Raw genomic sequence first — 21334 nt, forward strand, 5'->3', positions numbered from 1 at the left:
AAATCGGTACCCAAATCGACAAATGATAATAACCAACAATTACAAATGAGGACTTGCCATTTCATAAGCAAATGTGAATACATAAGATTACATGCATAGGTAGAGATTAGGAAGGACAATCTATTCCGCATTGGTTAAACATTAAAATCAATCCAGTTTTCTAATGAATCTAAGTTGACTGCAGTAATTTGCCTCATCTAGGTATAGGTTGGTCATAGTTCTCTAACTATCTAAGTTCATTTTGTCCTAAGTTCTTATCCAAAAACCCATAATCATAAATATTCTATAAGAACATCCAATAATATAATACAATTATTCAGATTAATCAGCTAACATACGATATTTATTGTTGAAAATAAATCATCATTCTTATTCTTTTTTTGAAATAAATAAACCACTCTCATAGCTCCAAAACCAGCATATACTTTCCAAAAATGGAAATATACATATAAAAAAACAAAAGAAATAGATAAACATTTCCCAATGAAATATAATTTCCCTTGCATATATTAAAACAAATACACAATCTAAAGTTATTAAGTAGTATATATATCTCTATATATATACCTAAATTAATAAATTAATTACTGAACAATAATTATTATATATTTGAAAATATATGCTAATTAAGAATCAACAGTTAATATATAATTAATAATATATATTAATATATAAATTATCACAATTAACATATATTTAGTAATATACAATAATTAATAAAATATATTAATTAAAATTTAATAATAATTAATCATTTAAAAAAAAAAAAATTTGTTTTAACAGCCACATGGTTTATATCATTTCTCAAAAACCCAGAACTTGATTTTTACGAAATTTATGTAGAAGTTAGAATGAAAAGTCACCAATAAACCCAAACCATTTCATAGAAACCCAGTTTGTAAATTTGGAGGTATCGCTAACATTATGAAACAACATAATAAAAACTTCTATAGGGGTTTCATTTTGGAACAAAATTTGGCAGCATAACAACATGCTAGGGGAGGATTTTTAAACCAAAATAATTCCTTACAGCTTAAATTTAAAGGAAGTAAGACATGAATCAAAAATATATTCAACCAAAAATTGGAAATCAAATAACAAAATCATGAAAAGTTTTCCTATCCATTTCATTTTTCCCCAAACTTAAAAAAAATATGGAAACTAATTAAATACTAGTAAAAAGGAATTCAACCAGTCCAAAATTTTGTGACAACACAAAGAGGGCAAAATACCAGTAAGAATTTAAAAAAAAAATGAAACCCCAAATTTCTTCAACCAAAAATCATTTTAGGCAACAAGAATTCTTGCTCACACATGATTCCACCATTCAGCCAAGCTCTAAACTAATTTCTCAATCAAACATAATCCTGAGAGCTTTCAATGGAGATTTAAACCAAAAAAACAATACAGGGAGAATACCAAACCCAATTTTTTATTAAGCAAAGAACCAAAATGATACACAGATTCCTACCTCATTTAGCAATCCTGGAAGAGATTTGTTGAAGAGTCCAACCTACAAGCTCTAGATCAATTCTTCGCTTCCAGACATATTTTTCCCCAAAATTCTCCAGAACCTCTTCCCAAAATGTCTCTCCAGAAGTTATTTCTCCAAAAATTATTCTTACCAAAATATTTTCTAATCCTAGGTTATATGGGAAAAGTTTTGACCAAAAATCACCTTTTTGCGTTTAAAATATTTTTATTTAAAATACCATCCCAAAATTCTTATTTTTAAATTTAAAATACTTTTACACCATTTATTTCTAATTTAGAAAAATCAAAATGCCTCTTCCTCAATTAATTTCTAATTTTCTTAATTTTAAGAAAACTATCATTTATATTTCAAATTATTTAATGAGGGTAAAATATTTTTGATTAAAATAAAATCTCCAAATTAATTCTTTCAAAAATATATCAAATATAAATATAAAACTTGTTTTTCTAATTAAAATTGATTTTCTTTAAATAACCAAAATCAACCTTTCTATTTTTAAAAGACAAGAGATTAAATTAATTCTATTTCAAATTAATTTAAATCTTTCCTTTCTAAAAGCATAACTAAGTAAATTAATCCATTAAAATTTACCATTTAATTTAAACTAGCTACTAATTTGCATTGAACAATTCTAGATAACGATTAATTGCATAAAGGAAACCTATTTAATTTAGTCCCTTAATTTTTAATGCATAAACACAATTTAATCTAATAAAATAAAATAAAGGATTAATCACTCAATTTAACCACACACACAAAGCACGCAATCCAAGAAAGCCAACCAAACAGACGACCTGCATACCCAACCAAAGGAATACTGACAAACAACTGATGACGCTCACTTGAGCACGACTAGGGTCAAATGAGGGTTGCCCGACCACCTAATCCAATTTCTAAGGGTTAATGAGGAGCACTCAAACCTGTGAACCTAAATGGAGTCGAACCTCACACCCATGCGGTACTGTACCCGCAATCTCTTGCAACCATGAATCACACATGCATATATGTATATATATTTAATAAGAGTGTTAGCCCGAGATTAATAGCACAATTCAGGAAAATAATAAACTTACATACGAATTGATGTGACAACCACATTAATAGGTACACACATTAATTAAAACATCTGACTATAACTAGATTACATGATAACTAACCAAGATTAAAATCTGTTTAGGGCAGGGGTACTACAACCAACATATTGAATGCATTCATGTAATCTGCAACAAACCCTCCTTCCTCCATCCTTAGAGAATATAACTTCTTTCTCAAGAATAAATTATTTACCAAGGATTTCCCTTGATAAATATCACCAAGGTTTTTCCAAAGTAGTTGTAATGTTCTCATCATGAACATTCAAAACCATTGAATCAGCTAGACGGAGTCTTATCATACCCTTGGATTTTTAATCCATTTTGTCCCTTATAATTTACCTTATCTTTAAACAAATTAAAAAAAATCACTAATAAAACAAAGTACACATAATAATTTATATATATAGTATTAAAAATTATCAAAATTAAAAAAATGATGATGGCATTTGCAACAACTGAATTTTCACTTAAATCTCAATTACATTATCATTATAACGATGATCCTCATCATCGCCACCATTATATTCTGCATTGTCATCAACATAGTCAGCGAAATCATCATAACCAAAGAAACCATACTCATAGCAGTCACTCACACACTTAAACTCCTTAAAATCATGAGGGTCAAGAAGCCTATAGCGCAGCAGATCTTCTTCAGAATATTCGCTATTGCGAATGCAGAGTTGAGCAAATAAGCTTTGCAATATGTGGACAGCTTTCCTTCCTTCGTCTGCCTTCACTCCCATTAAAAATGCTCTCTTTATATCATGAGATTTGGGCATCCAGGAGTCATATTTTAAGAACCTTTCCTCATTAACCACGCACGTATATATCCAATCTGTACCTCCCCTGAAGAGATTTATATGTCTTAGGTCATTAGTGTTTTCGAGCTCAATCCTTGTCCCATTTAAAATGTCGCCCCCTATCTCAGGAGACTTCCAAACCGCAGCACAAAAGATGAATGTACTGAACAAATGATGGGTTTTATGAAACGAATAGATCATCTCCTCTACTTGTTTGCTCCGTACCAAAAAATGATTCGAATTTCCCTTCCAATCTATTTCACAGTGCTCATTTTGCACCATAGATAATGTGTCGCCAATTGTATCTGCATTAAAATCTTCAGCCGATCTCCCCACTATAGTTTTAAGCTCCGACGGCAATCTCTGAAATCACAGTACTCTCGCTAAATTATTTTCAACAGTGTCTATGAAAATTGAAAACAAAACACTTAGAAATAATTTATTAGATGCAACCGTCCCAAATTCTTTTAAAAAAATAGCAACAGAATGACTAAATTAAAAGGAAATAATGAGTAACTACACGTGTCTGTGTTTAATACCTGCAACCTTTCAATGCAACTTATCATAGGACTATCTGAAATAATCATCTCCTTCAATCCTTTCAATTCTTCGATGCCTCTTATATTCTCCAGCTGCGGACATTGAGCAATGATAATGCTCTCCAAGCGTATTAAAAATTCAATGCCCTCAATATTTTTCAGCCTTGCACAATTCCCAATGAAGATTCTCATCAACTCCTTCAGTTCCTTAAAACAAATTACACCCTGAAGCCGTCGACAGTCCTGAATCCAGATTGTCTTCAATCCCTTCAATTGCTCGACAGCTTTTATACTCTTCAGCTCTGGACAATGAGCGATCCAGATCCTCTTCAAACCCTTCAATCTTTCAATAGCTGATATATCCCATAGCCTCCGACAGCGGCTAATAATACTTTTAGGTGAAATATTTCAAGTTTCAGCAGATCATTGCCCAATGCTTTTGTCAACTGTAGACATCTGGACAGTGTCAGACTTTCTAGTGTGGTTACCCCTGTCAAATCCACTTCAGTCAGATCTGCCATAGAACAAAGCATAAGAGATTTAAGGGTGGGACAGAATTGTCCACTAATGTAGACCTTTGTTGTTTCCCATACATCACACAGAATTATGGATTCAAGGTTACTTATACGAAACCGATCATCAGTTTTCTTTCACCTGTTGCTTAAAGAAAATTTCCCTTCTACAATACAGCGTCTCAACCTTAAATTTTGTAGATGGGTGAGTTCTCTTACAGATTTTAGCAAGCAATTCCATTCAATATTGAAGTCGTCGAAGTTAATTCCAAACTCAATGTTCAGACTTCCAGACTTTGTAACATTCTAAACGAACTGATTAGTTTGTTTAAATCACTCATTAAAATATCTTCAAGCTCTAACAAATCTAATTTCCCAAAACTGCAAGACAGCTCTTTCAACTTGAGTAGAACCTGGAATTTAAAATCACTTTGTTCAGACTACTATTTTTTTCAAATATAAAAATCATACAAGAGCGAACTAATTGCTGATGCTACCAAAATTTAAGTTTTGATCAAGAAAAAGCATGTACCTGGTCATCCATTTGCCACAATCTCTCATGTGATACTTCTTCAAGAATTAAAGTGTGCAAATTTTGGAGAGGAATCCATTCAGGAATAAAAGGCTCATCTTCATTATTTTCAAGCTGAAGCAATTGTAAATCACTTGATGTCTTTGTACTCCCAAAAAAATATCTTAGACCAAGATCATCAATATCGAGATAATTGTAACATCTGAAACTTTTTCTTTCGGACTCAGTGAGGGTGTCTTGCAATTCCTTGATTTTGTTGATTCCAATCTGAATTCAAATATCTTTATAGTTAAAAAATGTTCATTCTAAGTTACACATAAATGTTCTAATAGCCTAGAGAAAACAAACCATTTCCAAAAAATACACGTACACAATCTTCAGGACGCCACAGCCGATGAGGATGCCTCATTTGATTATCTGTTGGCTGGCTCATTTCTTTATCTGCCATTTCCCTCCCCAAGTCGCGGAGGTGGTCATGCATTTTCAAAACCAATGTTGGTTCATAATGGCATGATGTACCAGGAGACATCATAATATAACGAATTTGCACGTCAACAAGGCACTTGTCTTTGAGGGTCTGAAGTGCATGTTCGGCTCTCCACCCTGAAGCTTTCCATATACTTATGGCCTTGCTCACTTCTTCTCCTATGAAAAAGCATGCTACATCCATAAAGATCTGTTTTTGATCCTCTTCCAGAGGATCGTAGCTTATTTTAAGCGTATCTTTTATGTCCTTGTCTAGTCTTGCCTCAACCTCACCTAATTGTGATTTCCAATAAGCCATGCCACTTCCAAAAACATGCGCACCCATTACTTGAAGAGCAAGAGGCAAACCTCTGCATGCTTGGACAAAGTTGTCTACCAAATTCTCAAAACTACTTTTACAAGATTGTCTATGGAGCGCATGCCAGCAGAAGAGCTCTTTGCTATGCTCTGGATTCATCACTTTCATCTTATAACGGACTGTCACTCCGACCTTTATAAGAAGCCTCTCTTCACGGGTTGTGACAATCACTAAACTGTTGGGATTGAGGACATCTAGGGGAAATAGGGCATCTAACTGCTTTTGATGATCAACATCATCTATAACTATAAGGAACCTTGATTCACGGCTCCCTTGAAGGTCATGCTTGATATAGGCGGTCCCTTCTTCTATACTAGAAAATGAACGATCATTTCTAGGAAACAGATCTTTTAGAAGCTTACTTTGTAGAGAAGTCAACTCACCTTTGACATGTTTGTCCCGCACATCAAACAGAGTAGTTGATCCACTAAATTCTGAATGTTTGCTATTGAACAAGTATTTGGCGAGAGTGGTTTTGCCGGACCCTCCCATTCCAAAAATACCAATTATTTTATCTCTCATCTGCCCATTTCTCTGGCAAATGCTGTGAAAATCTTTCACAAGCTCATCAAGTCCCACAGCATATTTTGCAACTTGGAAAGGAATCTTTCTCTTTTGCTTCTGTTTAACGACAGCGGAGACAACATCATTACACAGCTTACTCAGATCACTGCAAATGAGAAAAGCAAAAAGAAAATTATAATTAAAATAAGGTTGTAATTAATTGAGCGTTTTCTTAATTTATAAAATAAAATAAAAAATTATTGAATAAAAAAAGGCTTAGTGGCCAGAGTACAATATAGAATAAGAAGTTGAAGCCTAAAAAAGCAATGCATAGCAAGAAGCACACGTATAAAAAGGACTTGAACAGTTAAAAAGGAGAGAAAATATGGTATATTTGCCAAAACAGAACCAAATGCGGCAGAAAGGCCAAAAAAGATATTCAAATCAAACACACATAAGCTCTACAAAGTAGAAACCAGAAAAATCTGTAAACATTTTTATTTCCTAAGCCCCCCACTTCTCTACTTACACAAATTTTATTCCAGGCTAACGAAGAAAGTTCACAATGATCTCCTGAACCTTTCCATAGAAAGTCCCTTAGTATAGAGTTGATTTTACATAAAAAATTTAAGACGTACATGCCCAACACTTTCTCTAGGGTGAAGTATAAAAGCTATAATAATAAATACAAAATATTTTTAGACTACTTAAACTGGTTTCTAAAAAAGAAAATTTAAAGAAATGGGGAGAAAATATATGGAAAGAAGCACATGATTTTGTTTTGGCGACAATGTATAACTTGGAATGTTAAAGTTAGATGGCATGTATTCATCTTGGCTACATGTTTTTTCATGTTTATGAATTGTGTTGGCTCTCCATATCAAAATCACTTTTTGGTTATGTATGTTTAACCTATCATCATTTCTTGCTGGTTCGTTTTTTTTCTTTCCAAAATCATCACATGATAAGGTAAAGACAATTTGTTCTTTTCATGGAGCTTTGTATCAATACTCTAAATTTTTCTCCTTCTTGTGTAAGCATGTTCTGTCTAAATTTTGTGTGCCTTTGGACATAGCTAATTATTTATTCATAGTCCCGAGAGGGATCTGTAGAAAATATTTTAGTTGTGTTTAGAAAACATGGATGATGCATCACAAAGGTTCCAAGCACTGACATGCATGTCAAAAAAATTTCTTTCTCTTTCAATTTCTGCACTGCTCTTCCAATCAAGTTTATCCATATCTAGTGCATTTTGAAGTCAAAGAAACCCACGTACATGTGCAATATCTCTATGTTGTCATTCATATCTATACCAATAGTCTTTTGCACTAAGGATTTTCTTGATGGATTCCTCATAGAGGATAGTGAATCATTCATGCAAGTATAATGGCGTGGTATGAAGATTATTGATCATTATCTAAGCATTGTTTATTTGGGTGCATTCGTACAACCACATCATTTCAAAGTATTCTTTGTAGATCTGTCCAATTTGTGTCTATTTCACTTAATGTGAAGAATAAAGTGGGAAATTCTATTTGGTCGATCATGTTTGTTAGCTCAACATGGCACTTGTTCCAATATGGCCTTGTGCCTCTCAAGGAGGATCCAAAATGCATGAGCTCCTCAAGTAATTGTGTGTCATAAATTATGTTTGGTATGTTGTAGCATACATTGCTCCTTTTCTTTCTTTATTAGTTCCTGCCAGCAGGAAACTATAGCGGAGGCAGTTGTTTTAAACAGTGATTAAAAGCTTTCCTTTCAACCAATCAACATGTTCGAAAGTTTTGTATATCTTTATTTTCAACAATGTATTACCAAAGAAGTTGCTTTCTTTTTAAATGAAATTTTGCTGAAAGGTATCGTGGTGGTCTCTCATTTGCATTGCAGATGGCTAGCAGCTACTTTCCCATAGACCAAGATGAGAGAACGCACGTCTTCCCAGAAGAGGGCCTGCAAAACAGGTCTTGGGCTGCTCGAGCCTGCAATTTTTTAGGTCTGCAAAACTCTTGGGAATCACCATAAGGTACAAGTGGAAAAAACAGTTGGCAATTACTTGGCGATTAGGGCTTAAATTCTTTTGCATGTTTTTGAAAGGTGGAGGATGCTAGTAGAAGTCGCAGTCCATAAGACTAGTGATGCTGCAAACAAAATTTTACTCTCTTGATATTATGTTGCGGTGCTATACCCTACAATTTCCAAGCACCAAATTTTACTCTCTTGATATTATTTGGCGCTACTATACCCTACAGTTTCCAGAGAGTAAATGCAATTTGTAGGGAGGATGATGAAAATGAAAGGCGAAATAGAGTGTGATTTGCTGAAAGATTGTTGAATAGATGAGAAAGATAAAGCATGTATTCAACGGAATGCTCTACGAAAGATTTGAATTCATTAGAGGAGGTGTTCACACCACATTTACAGGTTTTGAAATAATCACTTGCATTAGGATGGTCATGTTAGAGTATGATTTAGTGTATATTTCACTCAACAAAATATTTTGATCTTCTTATCAATAAACCAAATGCAAATCTTGGGCTGAAAGTGTCTCAAACAAGATATCTCTACATCCAATATGTCCATGTGTATTTGTTCCTCTGAAAACACACATGTATGTTCAATACACCTTAACCTTTGTTATATAGACTGTGTTATAGTCAATCTTAATATATTGTGGGAATTTAAAAGTAGTTTGCTACTGAATTACTGTGCTTTGCACTACACCACGGTCCTTTGGAGTACACTTTTCAATTTATCAAATTCACAGGGTATGCAATTAACTTGAGTTCTTCAGACAACCCTGATTCATCTAGCCTCCATTAATGTAGTCCCATAATCATGGAGAGCGTGTTCAGCTGGCTCATCATCACGACATCTGCTCCACCTTACTATTATGGCATGACCTACCAGATTGAAACAATGGCAATTTATCTGAAGCAGTTGAAAACTATATTTAAACTCATTTGCCCTGTTGCAGTAGCCTCTAACTTGAACATGATCTAATCTGAGTTTGCTTTATAGGGTCTTGACTCTTGAAGAAAAATTCAAAATATTACATGCTATATTTGGTTTGGCATACTTGTTCTAAAAATGCAGATGGTTTTGTAGGCCTACCTTAAGCAGGTTCCATGGCATCTCAACAGGCTCGGGAGTGGATGGGTATTCAATAGTTTCCAGTTGCTACCCAGAATGCACTATACGGGTTGCTAAGTAAATTGAAGCAAGAGGTTGCTGAGTAAATATTGTTATTTTGCTCATCATGGATTCTTTTTTTTAGTGTTTAATCTAGATGATGCCTTATTCAAGCATGAAATGCATTCAGGATGTGAACTCTCTTACTATTCTTGTTATTGGAAAAGGCGGTGTGGGAAAGTCTTCAAGAGTTAACTCTCTTGTCGGGGAAAGAGTAGTTGTTTAACAATATTGCTTTTTCTAGGATGTTATATTTCAGCCCAATGAATTTGTATGTGATTAATGTTTCTGATCATATTTTTTATTTTGAACTGTGCAGGCTGAGGCAATGCGACCTGTATTATGTTCAAGGTCAAGAGCAGGTTTTACATTAAATATAACTGACACACCAAGGTTAATAGAAGGTGGTTTTGTAAACAATCATGCTCTCGGCCTTATAAAAAGGTAGTGATGTTTGAATTTTAGTACTAGTGTCATTTTGTAAAGCCTACTTGCCACTTCTGAGTTTATGTACTTCTGATTTGTAGTTTGCCTGGTTGATATTTGTTACCAAGAAAATGTTGTTCCAGTGTATTAATTTGTTGCAATTACTTGTGTTAATAACAGTTAATGTTATTGTGGCAGGTTTCTGACAAACAAGATTATTGATGTCCTTCTTTATGTGGATCGGTTGGATAGTTATCGAGTTGATAACTTGGATAAACAAATTATCAAGGCCATTTCTGATACTTTTGGAAAACAAATATGGCAGAGAAGCCTGGTGGTCTTTACACATGCTCAGCTCTCTCCTTTAGATGGCTTAAGTTATGCTGACTTTGTTAAAAGGAGATCAGCTGCATTACATGATGCAATTCTTGAAGCAGCTGGGTTCAAGAAATCTGATATCCAGGTGACTTACAATCATACTATGGATGCAAATATATTTTTTGATTCCCATGGTTGAAATTTCGTAAGGATACAATCAATTTGACACGTTAATATTCCTAGGAAATTTCTCTTTTTCTTTCAATAAATCTGGCAATTGACAATGTAAAGGTTTTGATGTATGTTTTGATCTTAGCTAGGCAAATATCATGGTCTTTGTAAATGATATACTTAAGTTGCAATATTGATAAGTTCTTTATTGTGTTATTGAATGCTAATATGCAATATGATAGCTTCCTTCTTATATTTTTGTATGCTGTGGTAGTTCTTTAATTGATAATCTGCATGGAATTGCCCTAAAAATGGGCTGGAAATGTCATGATGTTTTCAAAAAGGTACATGATGATTATGAGAATAGCCTGATGTATTGGGCATTTCTTAAATAGTTCCCACAAGGATCAGGATCAGGTCTAGAACCTGAAATGCTTTGGTAGTCAACTGGGAGGGGCACCTGGAGTTTTTTGCCAGGCAGAACAGTTTCAGCAGTTTCTTTCAGTTTTATTAACATTCTTACTCCATCTTCGTTGGATGCATATATAGTGAAAATAAAATATCAAACTGAAACAAATGAAAAAGGGAGTATATCCAAATTTTTTATACATTTCCTCTACACTAGAGACTATTCAAAAGTTAAAACATAAAACTTAAATTCTCAAATTGCAAAATAACAATAGATGGCTTTCATTTTCAAATTTCAAGTTTCTAATATGAAATATCAAATATATTTCAGTTGACAACTCATAGAAAATGCCAAAGTATGATGCAAAATCATAAAATATGCAATGATAAAGCTTTAAGGTCCAAAATATGCATCACTATACTGGTATCTACATGGATGCTTTAGAGAATGTACCTATAGTTATGCTTGGGCTCTCTTGCTTAAAAGAATTCTGGTCTTCATTATTGTGATTTATGCATCTCTTATTTTTGAATTGAACAAGAGAATGTTTCACATCTATATACTGAAAGATTACATTTGGTTTAGATACTTTAATGAGACTATTGTAGTACTATTCTCATTGGTCATTACAACTCTGCAACAAAAAAAAAATAGAATGTTAAAAATGCTATGAATTATGATAATTGGATAGATATGCTATAAGCCTATAACACACACAACATTAGAAACCAATCTTTATATTATAAGAAACAATGGCCTAGACAAAAGTTGAAATTTTTTAAATTTGAGTGAATCGAGTGTAGATTATCTTCCTTACCTTTCCCTTTTCAAGTCAGTTTGATAGTTTACAAACTATGGCTTAATGATAAATTATTACAGAATATCTTCTACAAACAGCTCTGCAAGGTCTTTTTTATAATTTCAAATTTCTAGTTTCCAACTAGGCATTAAAATGGTAACTTCTACTGAATGATAAATTAGCATGGATCAACTCAAAAAGATCTTTAGAATATTTACTAGTAAGTTTTGAATTTGTTGCAGTTGTTTTTGGTAGGCCTTTTAACTTGTGTATGTTCCATAATACAACTGATTTATGGTAAATTTAACTGCAAGTTTATTGACTTTTAGACTGACATTAATATGAGTATCAGTAACTTCAACTTACTTGGTTAATTTGTCAGCAAACACAATGGTGCAATCTTTATAACCCACTTTAGGAAGATTTGTGATGAAGTTCGTGGTGATAATTCCCAATTTACACTAGGAATGCCATTTACTGAAGTTAAATTATTTTTCAAACTTATTCCACTTGACCTTTTGACATTGCTCACAACTACAAGCCAAAATGAAATTGTGGAAGGCACCCTTTAAACCATCTCTTTGATTTGTTCTCCTAATTTGAGAGTTTTTTTGAAGAACTCAATGTGTCTGGTTGAAGAAGTGCTAAAGAAACTACATATATCATATATTTTGAAATGGGATGCTTAACTATTGTAGGTGGTGATGAATGGCCACACTGCGAAAGAATTATTGTTTCCCTTGGCCATAGATGCGTGCTGATCCTCTGACAATTCATGACACTCATCATCCCTAGTATACTTTTTTCCATCCACTTAAGCTCCCATTCATGGTGATCATGTTGCAGTAGGAATTATTTTAAACTGAAAGGGTCAGTCCAATTGTGATATACCACCATATAGTTCTTGAACTCGCTCCATGCATTGATAACAGCATATCCATATTATAAATAGGTAATTTCTTATTTTTCACATAACTCTAAAAGGTGATTGATCAATCCTATGGCATTTAAAATGCTCAAACCCCCAAACCTAGAATCACCATACTCAACAACAAATGGCACATTTTAGTTTGAAATCACAAAGATGGACAATCACACATTACCCTTTAAGAATCATAAAGATCAAGCTAGATGAAATAGTGATATAACTTTACAACAACATACAACTAAAAGACACTTTCAAAAAACAAATAGTAGCAAGAGAGAGAGGTTTTTGTTAAATCAACTTAAAACCATAGCTACCAGGTTCAAAAAATTCAATTCATTCAGAAGGTAAAAAAACTAAGAAATCTGGAATTTTCAAATTAATCTGGTAAAATGTAATGTCCCCTTCTTAATTTGCCATATAATTTACAATTGCAACAAATTAGGGTTAGGGTTATATCTTATCAAATAAATATCTCTTTAATAACATGATTTTGGGTTTGAAATATATATATTAGGGCTAGGCAATATTGCATCATATTCATAGAGTACAAGCACATTAGGGTTTGGGGGAAGAGACATGATGGGTCCACTTGAAGCCATTTTTACACCAAGCCAAGAGTGGATGTCTACTACAGCCCACTTGCTTGCTTGGCAGCTTGTACTTGCTTTCCCCATCAATGTCTCATCCCTCTAAAGACATTTACCATCTTCCAGAGTTGGGCAGGGGTTGTAAGTGAGTTACTTGGTTCTCTATGTAAGTGCCCTCTAGTCCTAGAAGCCATCATGGTCAACTCTATAATGGCCTACATACTTAGCCTTGTATGCCCCTTTTGCTTAGAAACCCAGACCCTTCCTGCAAGGTGGGTTTGAGACAATTAGGCATTTCTCTCATATTCAGTCATCATAGGCAGCATAGTCATTATAGGCAGTGTTGACCTACATATATGACAATTAAACATATCCTATATTCTACTACATGAATATAAATTTAAGCATTATTTATTATGCATGAGCCATAAGTAAGTAGGTATACCGTAATTTATTTGAGGAGAGAAGTGTTGTGGTGAGCAGATTTGATATAATATCAACCATTTGCCTTGGATCTGAAAATGAATCTGTTCAACTTGTATGAGGCAACCTTAACTATTGCTCTCTAATGCTATACTTTTATGTTGCACATTCAGTATAGTTTTTATTCTTTTCATGTAATGTTATATAATTATTAGCTATTGAGATTTTATCATATTTCTATTGTAGCTCAGTTTATTTAAGCACTTTTTCGAACACGAAAAATTCATATTTGTCACTGGCATCCCACATGTGTATATTCAACCCATTACTGTTATATCTTTTCCAGTTTGACTTTGTATTCTAGGAAAAAATATACTTACCACCTCCTTAAATCAAAATTGTTCTTAGAATTTAAGATTTTTTCTTTTACTTTTTATTATTGATGATATAAAATTAATAGTTTTTAGGGAGAAATGCTAGCATACCAAACTGTTGGTAAATCATGTGGGCACCAACAACAGCTCAGATGGTCCACTAGACTGAAACACATTTTTAGGATAAAAAACCAAGCAAATATATTATAATCATGTGCAACATTGATTATATTTGTTTACTCCAGTTACAATTCTTGAAATGTTTAATACAAGCTTGTTTACTTTATAAAAATTCTTTGCTTTGCCAATCATATTCACCAAATAAAACAAAAATATTGGTGGTTTACCTCTCTCATGTAAGATATGAGGTTGGACTTTATTATTTCTCTATTTTAAATTAGTTTATTAATTTTCTTTAAGAGAAATGGCTTTTGTTCACAATTGAACTCCAAATACTTATTCTTGATTGTTTCAAGAACTGCCATATTATATCATTGAAAAAAATACCTATTCTTGATTGTTTCAAGAACTGCCATATTTGATCATTGAAAAAATAATACTGAATGTGCATTATTTATACTAAAATAATCTAATTTTCTAGACACAAAGTCAAATACTATTTTTCTAGTCTTAGGCAGGAACTTCGCTGCCTGCAGCTCTTGTTGAAAAGAGCTTAGAAGAGATTGTGGAAGATCAGATTTATTCCAGTTCATCCTTAAGTGACAATAGAAGATTGTAGTTGATGACGCCAAAGCTGTTAGGAAATGCCATCCAACTAAAAAGGAGGATTCTAGTTAAAGTTTAAGGAAAAGTGTTAGCTGAGATGCAACGTGTTTAAATAAAAACCAATCAAAGATTGATTGCCCAATGTAGAAATAGAGAAGATGCGTGAGTACGAAGTGGAGAGACGAGATGTAAGGCTGAGGTCGTTGCAGATGAGTTACCAAAGTGAGATCAATGATTCTGAAGACAAAAGCAAATGAAAGTGCAGGTGGGCCTAGAGATTAAAATCGTGCAGATCTGTTCCAGATATTTCATTCAAAAATCACCAAAGAAAAATGGAGATCATTGTCCTTTTGTATGCCGAAGTCACCAATTTCAAAGAAAGGAAAGGAAGGTGTATGATAAGCTATAGCAATAGCCAGTTAGGGAAAAAAAACAAAAACGAAAATGAGACTGTAGATTGGTGAAGAGAAGAGACTGCCATTTTCATTCAAATGAATAAACAATTCATAGAAATAACATATAATTATGAATATGAAGAAATAAACAGTTATATAGTGAATCATTATGAATCTAGAGTTGCATTAAATATGTATATGCATTGAAATAGCCATATAGGAAGTAAAATAATATGTATTGAGTAGCTTTGTTTTCGATAGAGGGTGCCAAATATGGACCTACAAAGATGGATGGTCTTCTTTACAAGAAAACCCCACTATAAATTATTTGGCCAAGGCCATGACATTGAAATAGATGAATAATCTACCTAGCAAAATGTTATAAAATCTTTGTTGGACATCTTGTATGCATTCATAGTAGCATGCAAATGACATAATAGGCTGCACCAAGTGTCCTCCATGTTGTTGTATTTCTAGGATACTAGGCTTCCAAAGTAGGGGCGACGATTCTTCATGTCAGGAAGAACTCCACAGAAGCAAGTCACTTCATGGTTGGGCGGTAAAGTGCCTCAACCATGCTCTCATCCCCTTACCATCGTGGATATGTTTAGAGATGTACTTGTAATTTATTTCCCAATCAATTTATTAAACAATGTAATTTGGCATGATAATTCTTAATACAATTGTATGTGCTATCCTTGATTAAGCACATGTGTATTTATTGTAATCGAATTATGAATATTAATAAAATTTAAATTTTGATTATATTCTTCCAAGATATATTTATGATGTTTCATTAAATAAAAATTATCTTTTATTTAGTTCATTAATTAGGTAGTTAAATGAGGATACTACATCTTGGTATCAGAGTGAAGATTAAACACTAGAAACATCGTCACCATGGTAAATTTTCTCTATGGTGCATGCAAACTTTGGAAAACATGGTGAATACAAGGAATGATGGATCTCCTAGTGGGATGGATGGTGACTCAAATGACAAGTTGGATTAGATTCTTCAGCTCTTGACTCAACATGAAAAAATAATGGACAGTATAGAGAAAGAGCTATGAAGAGAAGAAGAACATGATGAGGAAGTGGAAGAGTAGTATGAAGAGGGATAAGATAATAATAGAAACTAGATCTCAAAAGAGTTAGGGAAGGGCATTAAAAATGTCACACCTCTAAAGTTTGATGGGACAACCATAGAAGATGAAGCTGAGGCTTGAATAATAGCCATGGAAAATTACTTTGAATTGTGAAGCCTGTCAAATGAGACTAAGGAAATTTGGTTGGCTTATCAACTAATCGGAGAAGCAGCTACTTGGTGGGACAATGAGAAGGTTGGAAGGAGATTTATAATCGAAGAAGTGACTTGGGAGCTCTTACTTCAACTATTCAAGAAGTGATGGCTACCCCAACATTTCTTTGATAAGAAGATAACTAAATTTCAAAATTTCACTCAAGGGGAATGTCGTTATGATTATAGGGTTTTAAAAGGGGTTTCACCTAGTGTAAATAATAAGAATAAAATATTTCTTATGTTATTGGTTATCACTTATAGAATTAATAGGAAATTATATCAAAAAATCATGGACAGGGGGAACACTCACATTACCACCTATAGTGTTTCACTTTCTACTATTGATGTCTATAGTTATTTAAAGGATTGATAGAACAAAGAATAATTTTGATGCCTTACATGATGAAAAAAATAATAATGAGTCTATTAGAGCATAAAAATAGAGGTAGAGAGAGAGATATACATAGAGAGGGCAAGAGAGGAAGATGCAGAGAGATAGATTAATCATATATAGAGGAAGAGATAAGTTGATAGATGGAGATATAGAAAGAGAGATGGATATGGAAGAGATAGAGATAGGGAGACGTCAGTAGAGATGGCATTGGATAGAAAGAGACAGAGAGAGTAAGATAGTTGGAGAGAGAGAGAGAGAGAGAGAGAGAGAGAGAGAGAGAGATAAAGGAGGTGATAGGGACAAGTAATAAATAGGTATATGTAGAAGGAGGTAGAGGGAGGGAAATAAATAGAGAGAAGAAAGATTGGTAGAGAGATATAGAAATAAGGAGTGATAGGGATAGAGTGGGAGAGGGAGAAATGGGGATAGAAAGAGGAAAATATATCTAGAGAAAGGTATAACTTGGGAAAGATCTAGATGGGATGAGAAAAGGAGTGAGATAGGTAGATAAGGGAGAGAGGGAGAGAGGAGAGATACCAATAGAATTATAGTAAAGGAACTTAGGGAGAAAGATGGATTTAAAGAGAGATAAAAGGAGAGGGGAGGAGAGCAATATATAACTAAGTAAATAAAAAGAACGGAATAGATGTATTGAGAAACATTTTTTCCTAGGTCAACTTGTGCGTTGATTTGTAGAGGATCAAAGACAACTTGAGGCATCCTTCAATGATGATAAATATGAAAAAAAAGTAGTTTCATTAGGAAATAAAATCTAATTTTTTCATTATTTACTAGTTTTTAAATAATTAATCTTTTGGGAGCAGAAAAGTGAAAGAAAAAGACTTGCTATGTAAAAGTTGTTAGAATTTAAAGTTTTAACACTAAAGGATTAACCTTAAATGATTATAATTAATTTTTGGTGTATAATTTCAGAAAATTACCTTATCCATTTTACAGGTTTCTAAATTGCCTTCTAACGTGCAAAAAATCAAAATTTTGATAAGAAACGCAAAATTTATCACTTTGACATCACAACAATAACATTAAGAAATGAATATCCATTAATAGCGAATATTTGTTACTAACAAACATTCATTTTGGTTGGGTATTTACAAATCAAATTCAAATTTTTCCCAACCCATACAAAAAGTCAAAGTGAAATTGGCGTGTTTGGCAAACAAATAAACACATATTTTTCCTATTTCCACTTTTTGGCTCCCCACGATCTTGCATTCACCCATCTATATATATTAATAGAGTAGAGATAACACATAGCAAGAGTGGTATTGGGAAATATTCAATGATATTTTAATCAAAGTCCTTGAAGAGTTTTAAAGGTATCACAGCTCTTGATTCCTTTTTGGTTTTAAGGATTATCAAATACAATTTAAGATAATAAACCCTCAAAATCTATAAGCAATGAAGCCAATATTCTTAAGGAAAGTTTCAAGATAGATTAAATTCTAAGTGATTTATTATATAATAGACGTCACATCTCTTCAGCATATATGAATGATTATTGGTGTGGTCATGTTTCAAGTTCAAACAATTGAATTCTCACATTCCGAAGACAAGATTCATCGGATTTGGCCATTAGTCGAGGCCATGGGTACCGAAAATTGTAAATTATTTGTCTTGAGTTATCATGTATATCTAAGGACATCATTATATTGAATATGGAAATTTCCTTCTCTTAGGAGCAATTGATCTCCATCATAAGATTATGAATGCATGGTACAAAATTTTGAAGAATACAGTCAAGGAATTCCTTGAATAATTAATATTTCATTCACAATGAAAATAGAAATGCAATGATACAAGTTTTTTATTGCTAACCCTTCTTTCCAATTTTGAAAAAAGTGGAGATGTAATTCCCTGGAATCTCAATACTTAATTTGCAAGAAAGTCTAAAGATTCAACACTTTCTTCAAGAAACAGATAATAGTTGAATTTAATGTCATGCAAAAGAATTGGAAATTATATTCTTCAATCAAGAAATATAGATGTATTTTATTAGGAGTGGAAAAGTTCATTTCAAAGCATGGTTCCTAAATTATTTTCTTTTGTTATAAAATTTTAAGTGGTAAACACTTCCCTAGATGATGTTGTAATATTTTATTATTATTTTTACTATAAAAATAAAGATTAAATAAATATTCGGCATATGTGCAAGCATACCAATTGCAAAGGGATGTTTTACATGCATGAATATAAAATATTAAATGAGAATATGATCACCTATTTTTACAAACAAATATGCTTTTACCTCTTTATTACAAAGATATGATATTGATGTACATATTATTGCTCAAAAAAGGGTATATAAACACATTGAATCTATATAAAAAGCATATTATACATATGAATTATATATGCACAAGTGCATGTAACATAAATAATTGTATATATGATCAGGTTTTTGATAAAGATAAACAAGCCTGGTCCTGGCTCTGACTCCTGGTTCTACTGCAAGGGCCCAAGCTAATCTTCCCATTGCCATTGTTCTATCAACCTTCCAAAGCAATCTTTATCTATTTCTCCCCCAAGAGAGGGTCACTGGCAATGGGTTTGGATCTATAGTCGACCATGATGGAATTTATTTTCTCCAAACCATCAGCACTACTATTCATCACCTCCTTGTTGATTTCCACCAGATTGTTCATACTTTTCTTGATATCATTCACCTGCTCTTCCAACTTATTAATCTCGCGTTCATGGAAAACCTTCATAGTTTCAACATCCTAAGAAATCTTCTGGATCATGCTCATGATCTTCTCATATTTGCTAGGCCCAAAAGACTCCATGAAAGTGTCAATAATTCCCTTAATTTCATCTTTCAGGGTTCCAATTTCCTTATCCACCCACTTCCAGTAGTATATATGATGAGGTTAAAATAAGCGCACATAACACTTTTACTTTTTTCCTAGGGGGTTGGGGAAGTGAAATTGTAATACCCTAAAAATGGTGATCTAAACCATGAGCCCCTAATCTCGACAACATCACCAAGGTCCTAACCAAAGGCAATTAAATAAATCTTGAGCACACAATTAATTCTTTAATCATCAAATATCACATGACAAAATTAATCAACCAATATTAATTAAATCATTCCAAGTAAATCATTTTGAATAATTATCTTATTTATTTTATTAAATATCCTAGCATGTTTAATTAAATAAATCAATTTGCCATTAAATCATCACAAAGAGGAATTAATTAAATTAAATTAATCAATTTGCCACAAATCTTCAAAAAATGAAACAAATCAAGAAAGAGGAATTGGAAATTATGAGCACAAATCTTCAAGAAAGGAAATAAATCAAAAGAAGAATTAATTAACCAAAAAAATTAAAATTTGAGAAAAGAAATCAATTGGAGATAATCTTGAAAAAACAAATTAAAAATTGATAGATAATCTCAAAGAAAGCCATTAAAACAATTAAATATTAAAATTGAATTGAATAGAGAATAAATCAGTTTTTTCTTGATTTTATCTTAATTTTAGTTTAATTTCCTTTAAAACTAAGAAAAACATCCAATCACATCAATTCACCTGGATTGTGCTTCCTCTTGGAAATTCTTGACCGCTCATTATCATTTGATCTCAGCCTTAGGTTTCTTTCTGAATTTTCTATAAATTCAGGCTCTCATCTCTCATTCAAAAAAATCTTCGAGAATATATTGTTATTATTCCATTTTTGCTCTAGGTTCATTAAGAGTTTGCATTGAGATATTTCATATTAGTTATTGCATACATATTTAGATCATTTATCTCATTTATTGCTTAAATCATGTTAGATTAATCTTGCATATCTAGCTTAAATCTTGCATCCATTTAGCTCATATTCATGCTCATATAGATTAAAAATCCTTCGTTTAGGTGTTGTCTAGTCACTAGATAGCTTAGCAATCTGAGAGCAATCTAAAATCACATCTACTAGAAGGCAATGGGTCAATTTGTTATGGTTTTATTATTCATTGATTATATCTATCTAACCATGAATGTAATGACTTAATTGAATTGTTGTGTATTGCAGATACAGATACAGGTCCACTTTTCACACACACATTTTTTGGTGCCCATCGTGGGGCTCGAACCCACAACTACAAGATTTACAATTTTTCTTGAACAAATTTAATGTTTGGTTTTTATAACTAATAAACATGCGTTAAATTTGTAGATAAAAATTTTTCTTTTTGTTTGTTCTTCTATGATAGCCAAAAATGGTCTCGGTTTGGAAGGTATAACTTTTCATTGAACCATTGGATCTAAACCAAAGTTTGATATGTTGTTGAAAACCAAGTTTTCTTCAGGTTCACCAAAGGGATTTTCCTAAAACTTTTGGGTTTGAAAGTTCTGATTGACATAGTGCAAGACTATCATTCTACTTATTCTTTTGTGACAATAAAAAATGGTATCAGTTTGGAGAGCATAACGTTTTATTGCACCGTTGGATTTAAACCAATTTTTGATATGTTGTGTAAAACCCAGTTTTCTATAGGTTCAATTAAGGGATTGGCCTAAAGATTTTTGAGTTTGAAAGTTATGATTGACAGAGTGTAGGACTATCA

The 21334-nt window shown here is 32.7% G+C and overlaps 1 protein-coding gene and 1 pseudogene across 1 annotated transcript in view; one reads left to right on the forward strand and one right to left on the reverse strand.

Annotated features, from left to right (window-relative positions):
• Nucleotides 1-7628, reverse strand: part of LOC131858027 (disease resistance protein RUN1-like) — a 45606-nt gene extending 37978 nt beyond the window's left edge. Inside the window, exons 1-7 of the mRNA XM_059210873.1 lie at nt 7600-7628; nt 5346-6489; nt 4976-5242; nt 4586-4749; nt 3932-4322; nt 3072-3755; nt 2929-2933 (exon numbers count right to left, since the gene is read on the reverse strand). Coding sequence (XP_059066856.1) covers nt 2929-2933; nt 3072-3755; nt 3932-4322; nt 4586-4749; nt 4976-5242; nt 5346-6489; nt 7600-7628 — 2684 coding nt within the window. The remainder of the gene's footprint in view (nt 1-2928; nt 2934-3071; nt 3756-3931; nt 4323-4585; nt 4750-4975; nt 5243-5345; nt 6490-7599) is intronic.
• Nucleotides 7629-9267: 1639 nt separating this feature from the next.
• LOC131073710 (translocase of chloroplast 34, chloroplastic-like) lies at nt 9268-10822 on the forward strand (annotated as a pseudogene).
• Nucleotides 10823-21334: the final 10512 nt, after the last annotated feature.

Source organism: Cryptomeria japonica, chromosome 1 (assembly GCF_030272615.1).
Source record: "Cryptomeria japonica chromosome 1, Sugi_1.0, whole genome shotgun sequence".
In the NCBI taxonomy this organism is placed as follows: Eukaryota; Viridiplantae; Streptophyta; class Pinopsida; order Cupressales; family Cupressaceae; genus Cryptomeria; species Cryptomeria japonica.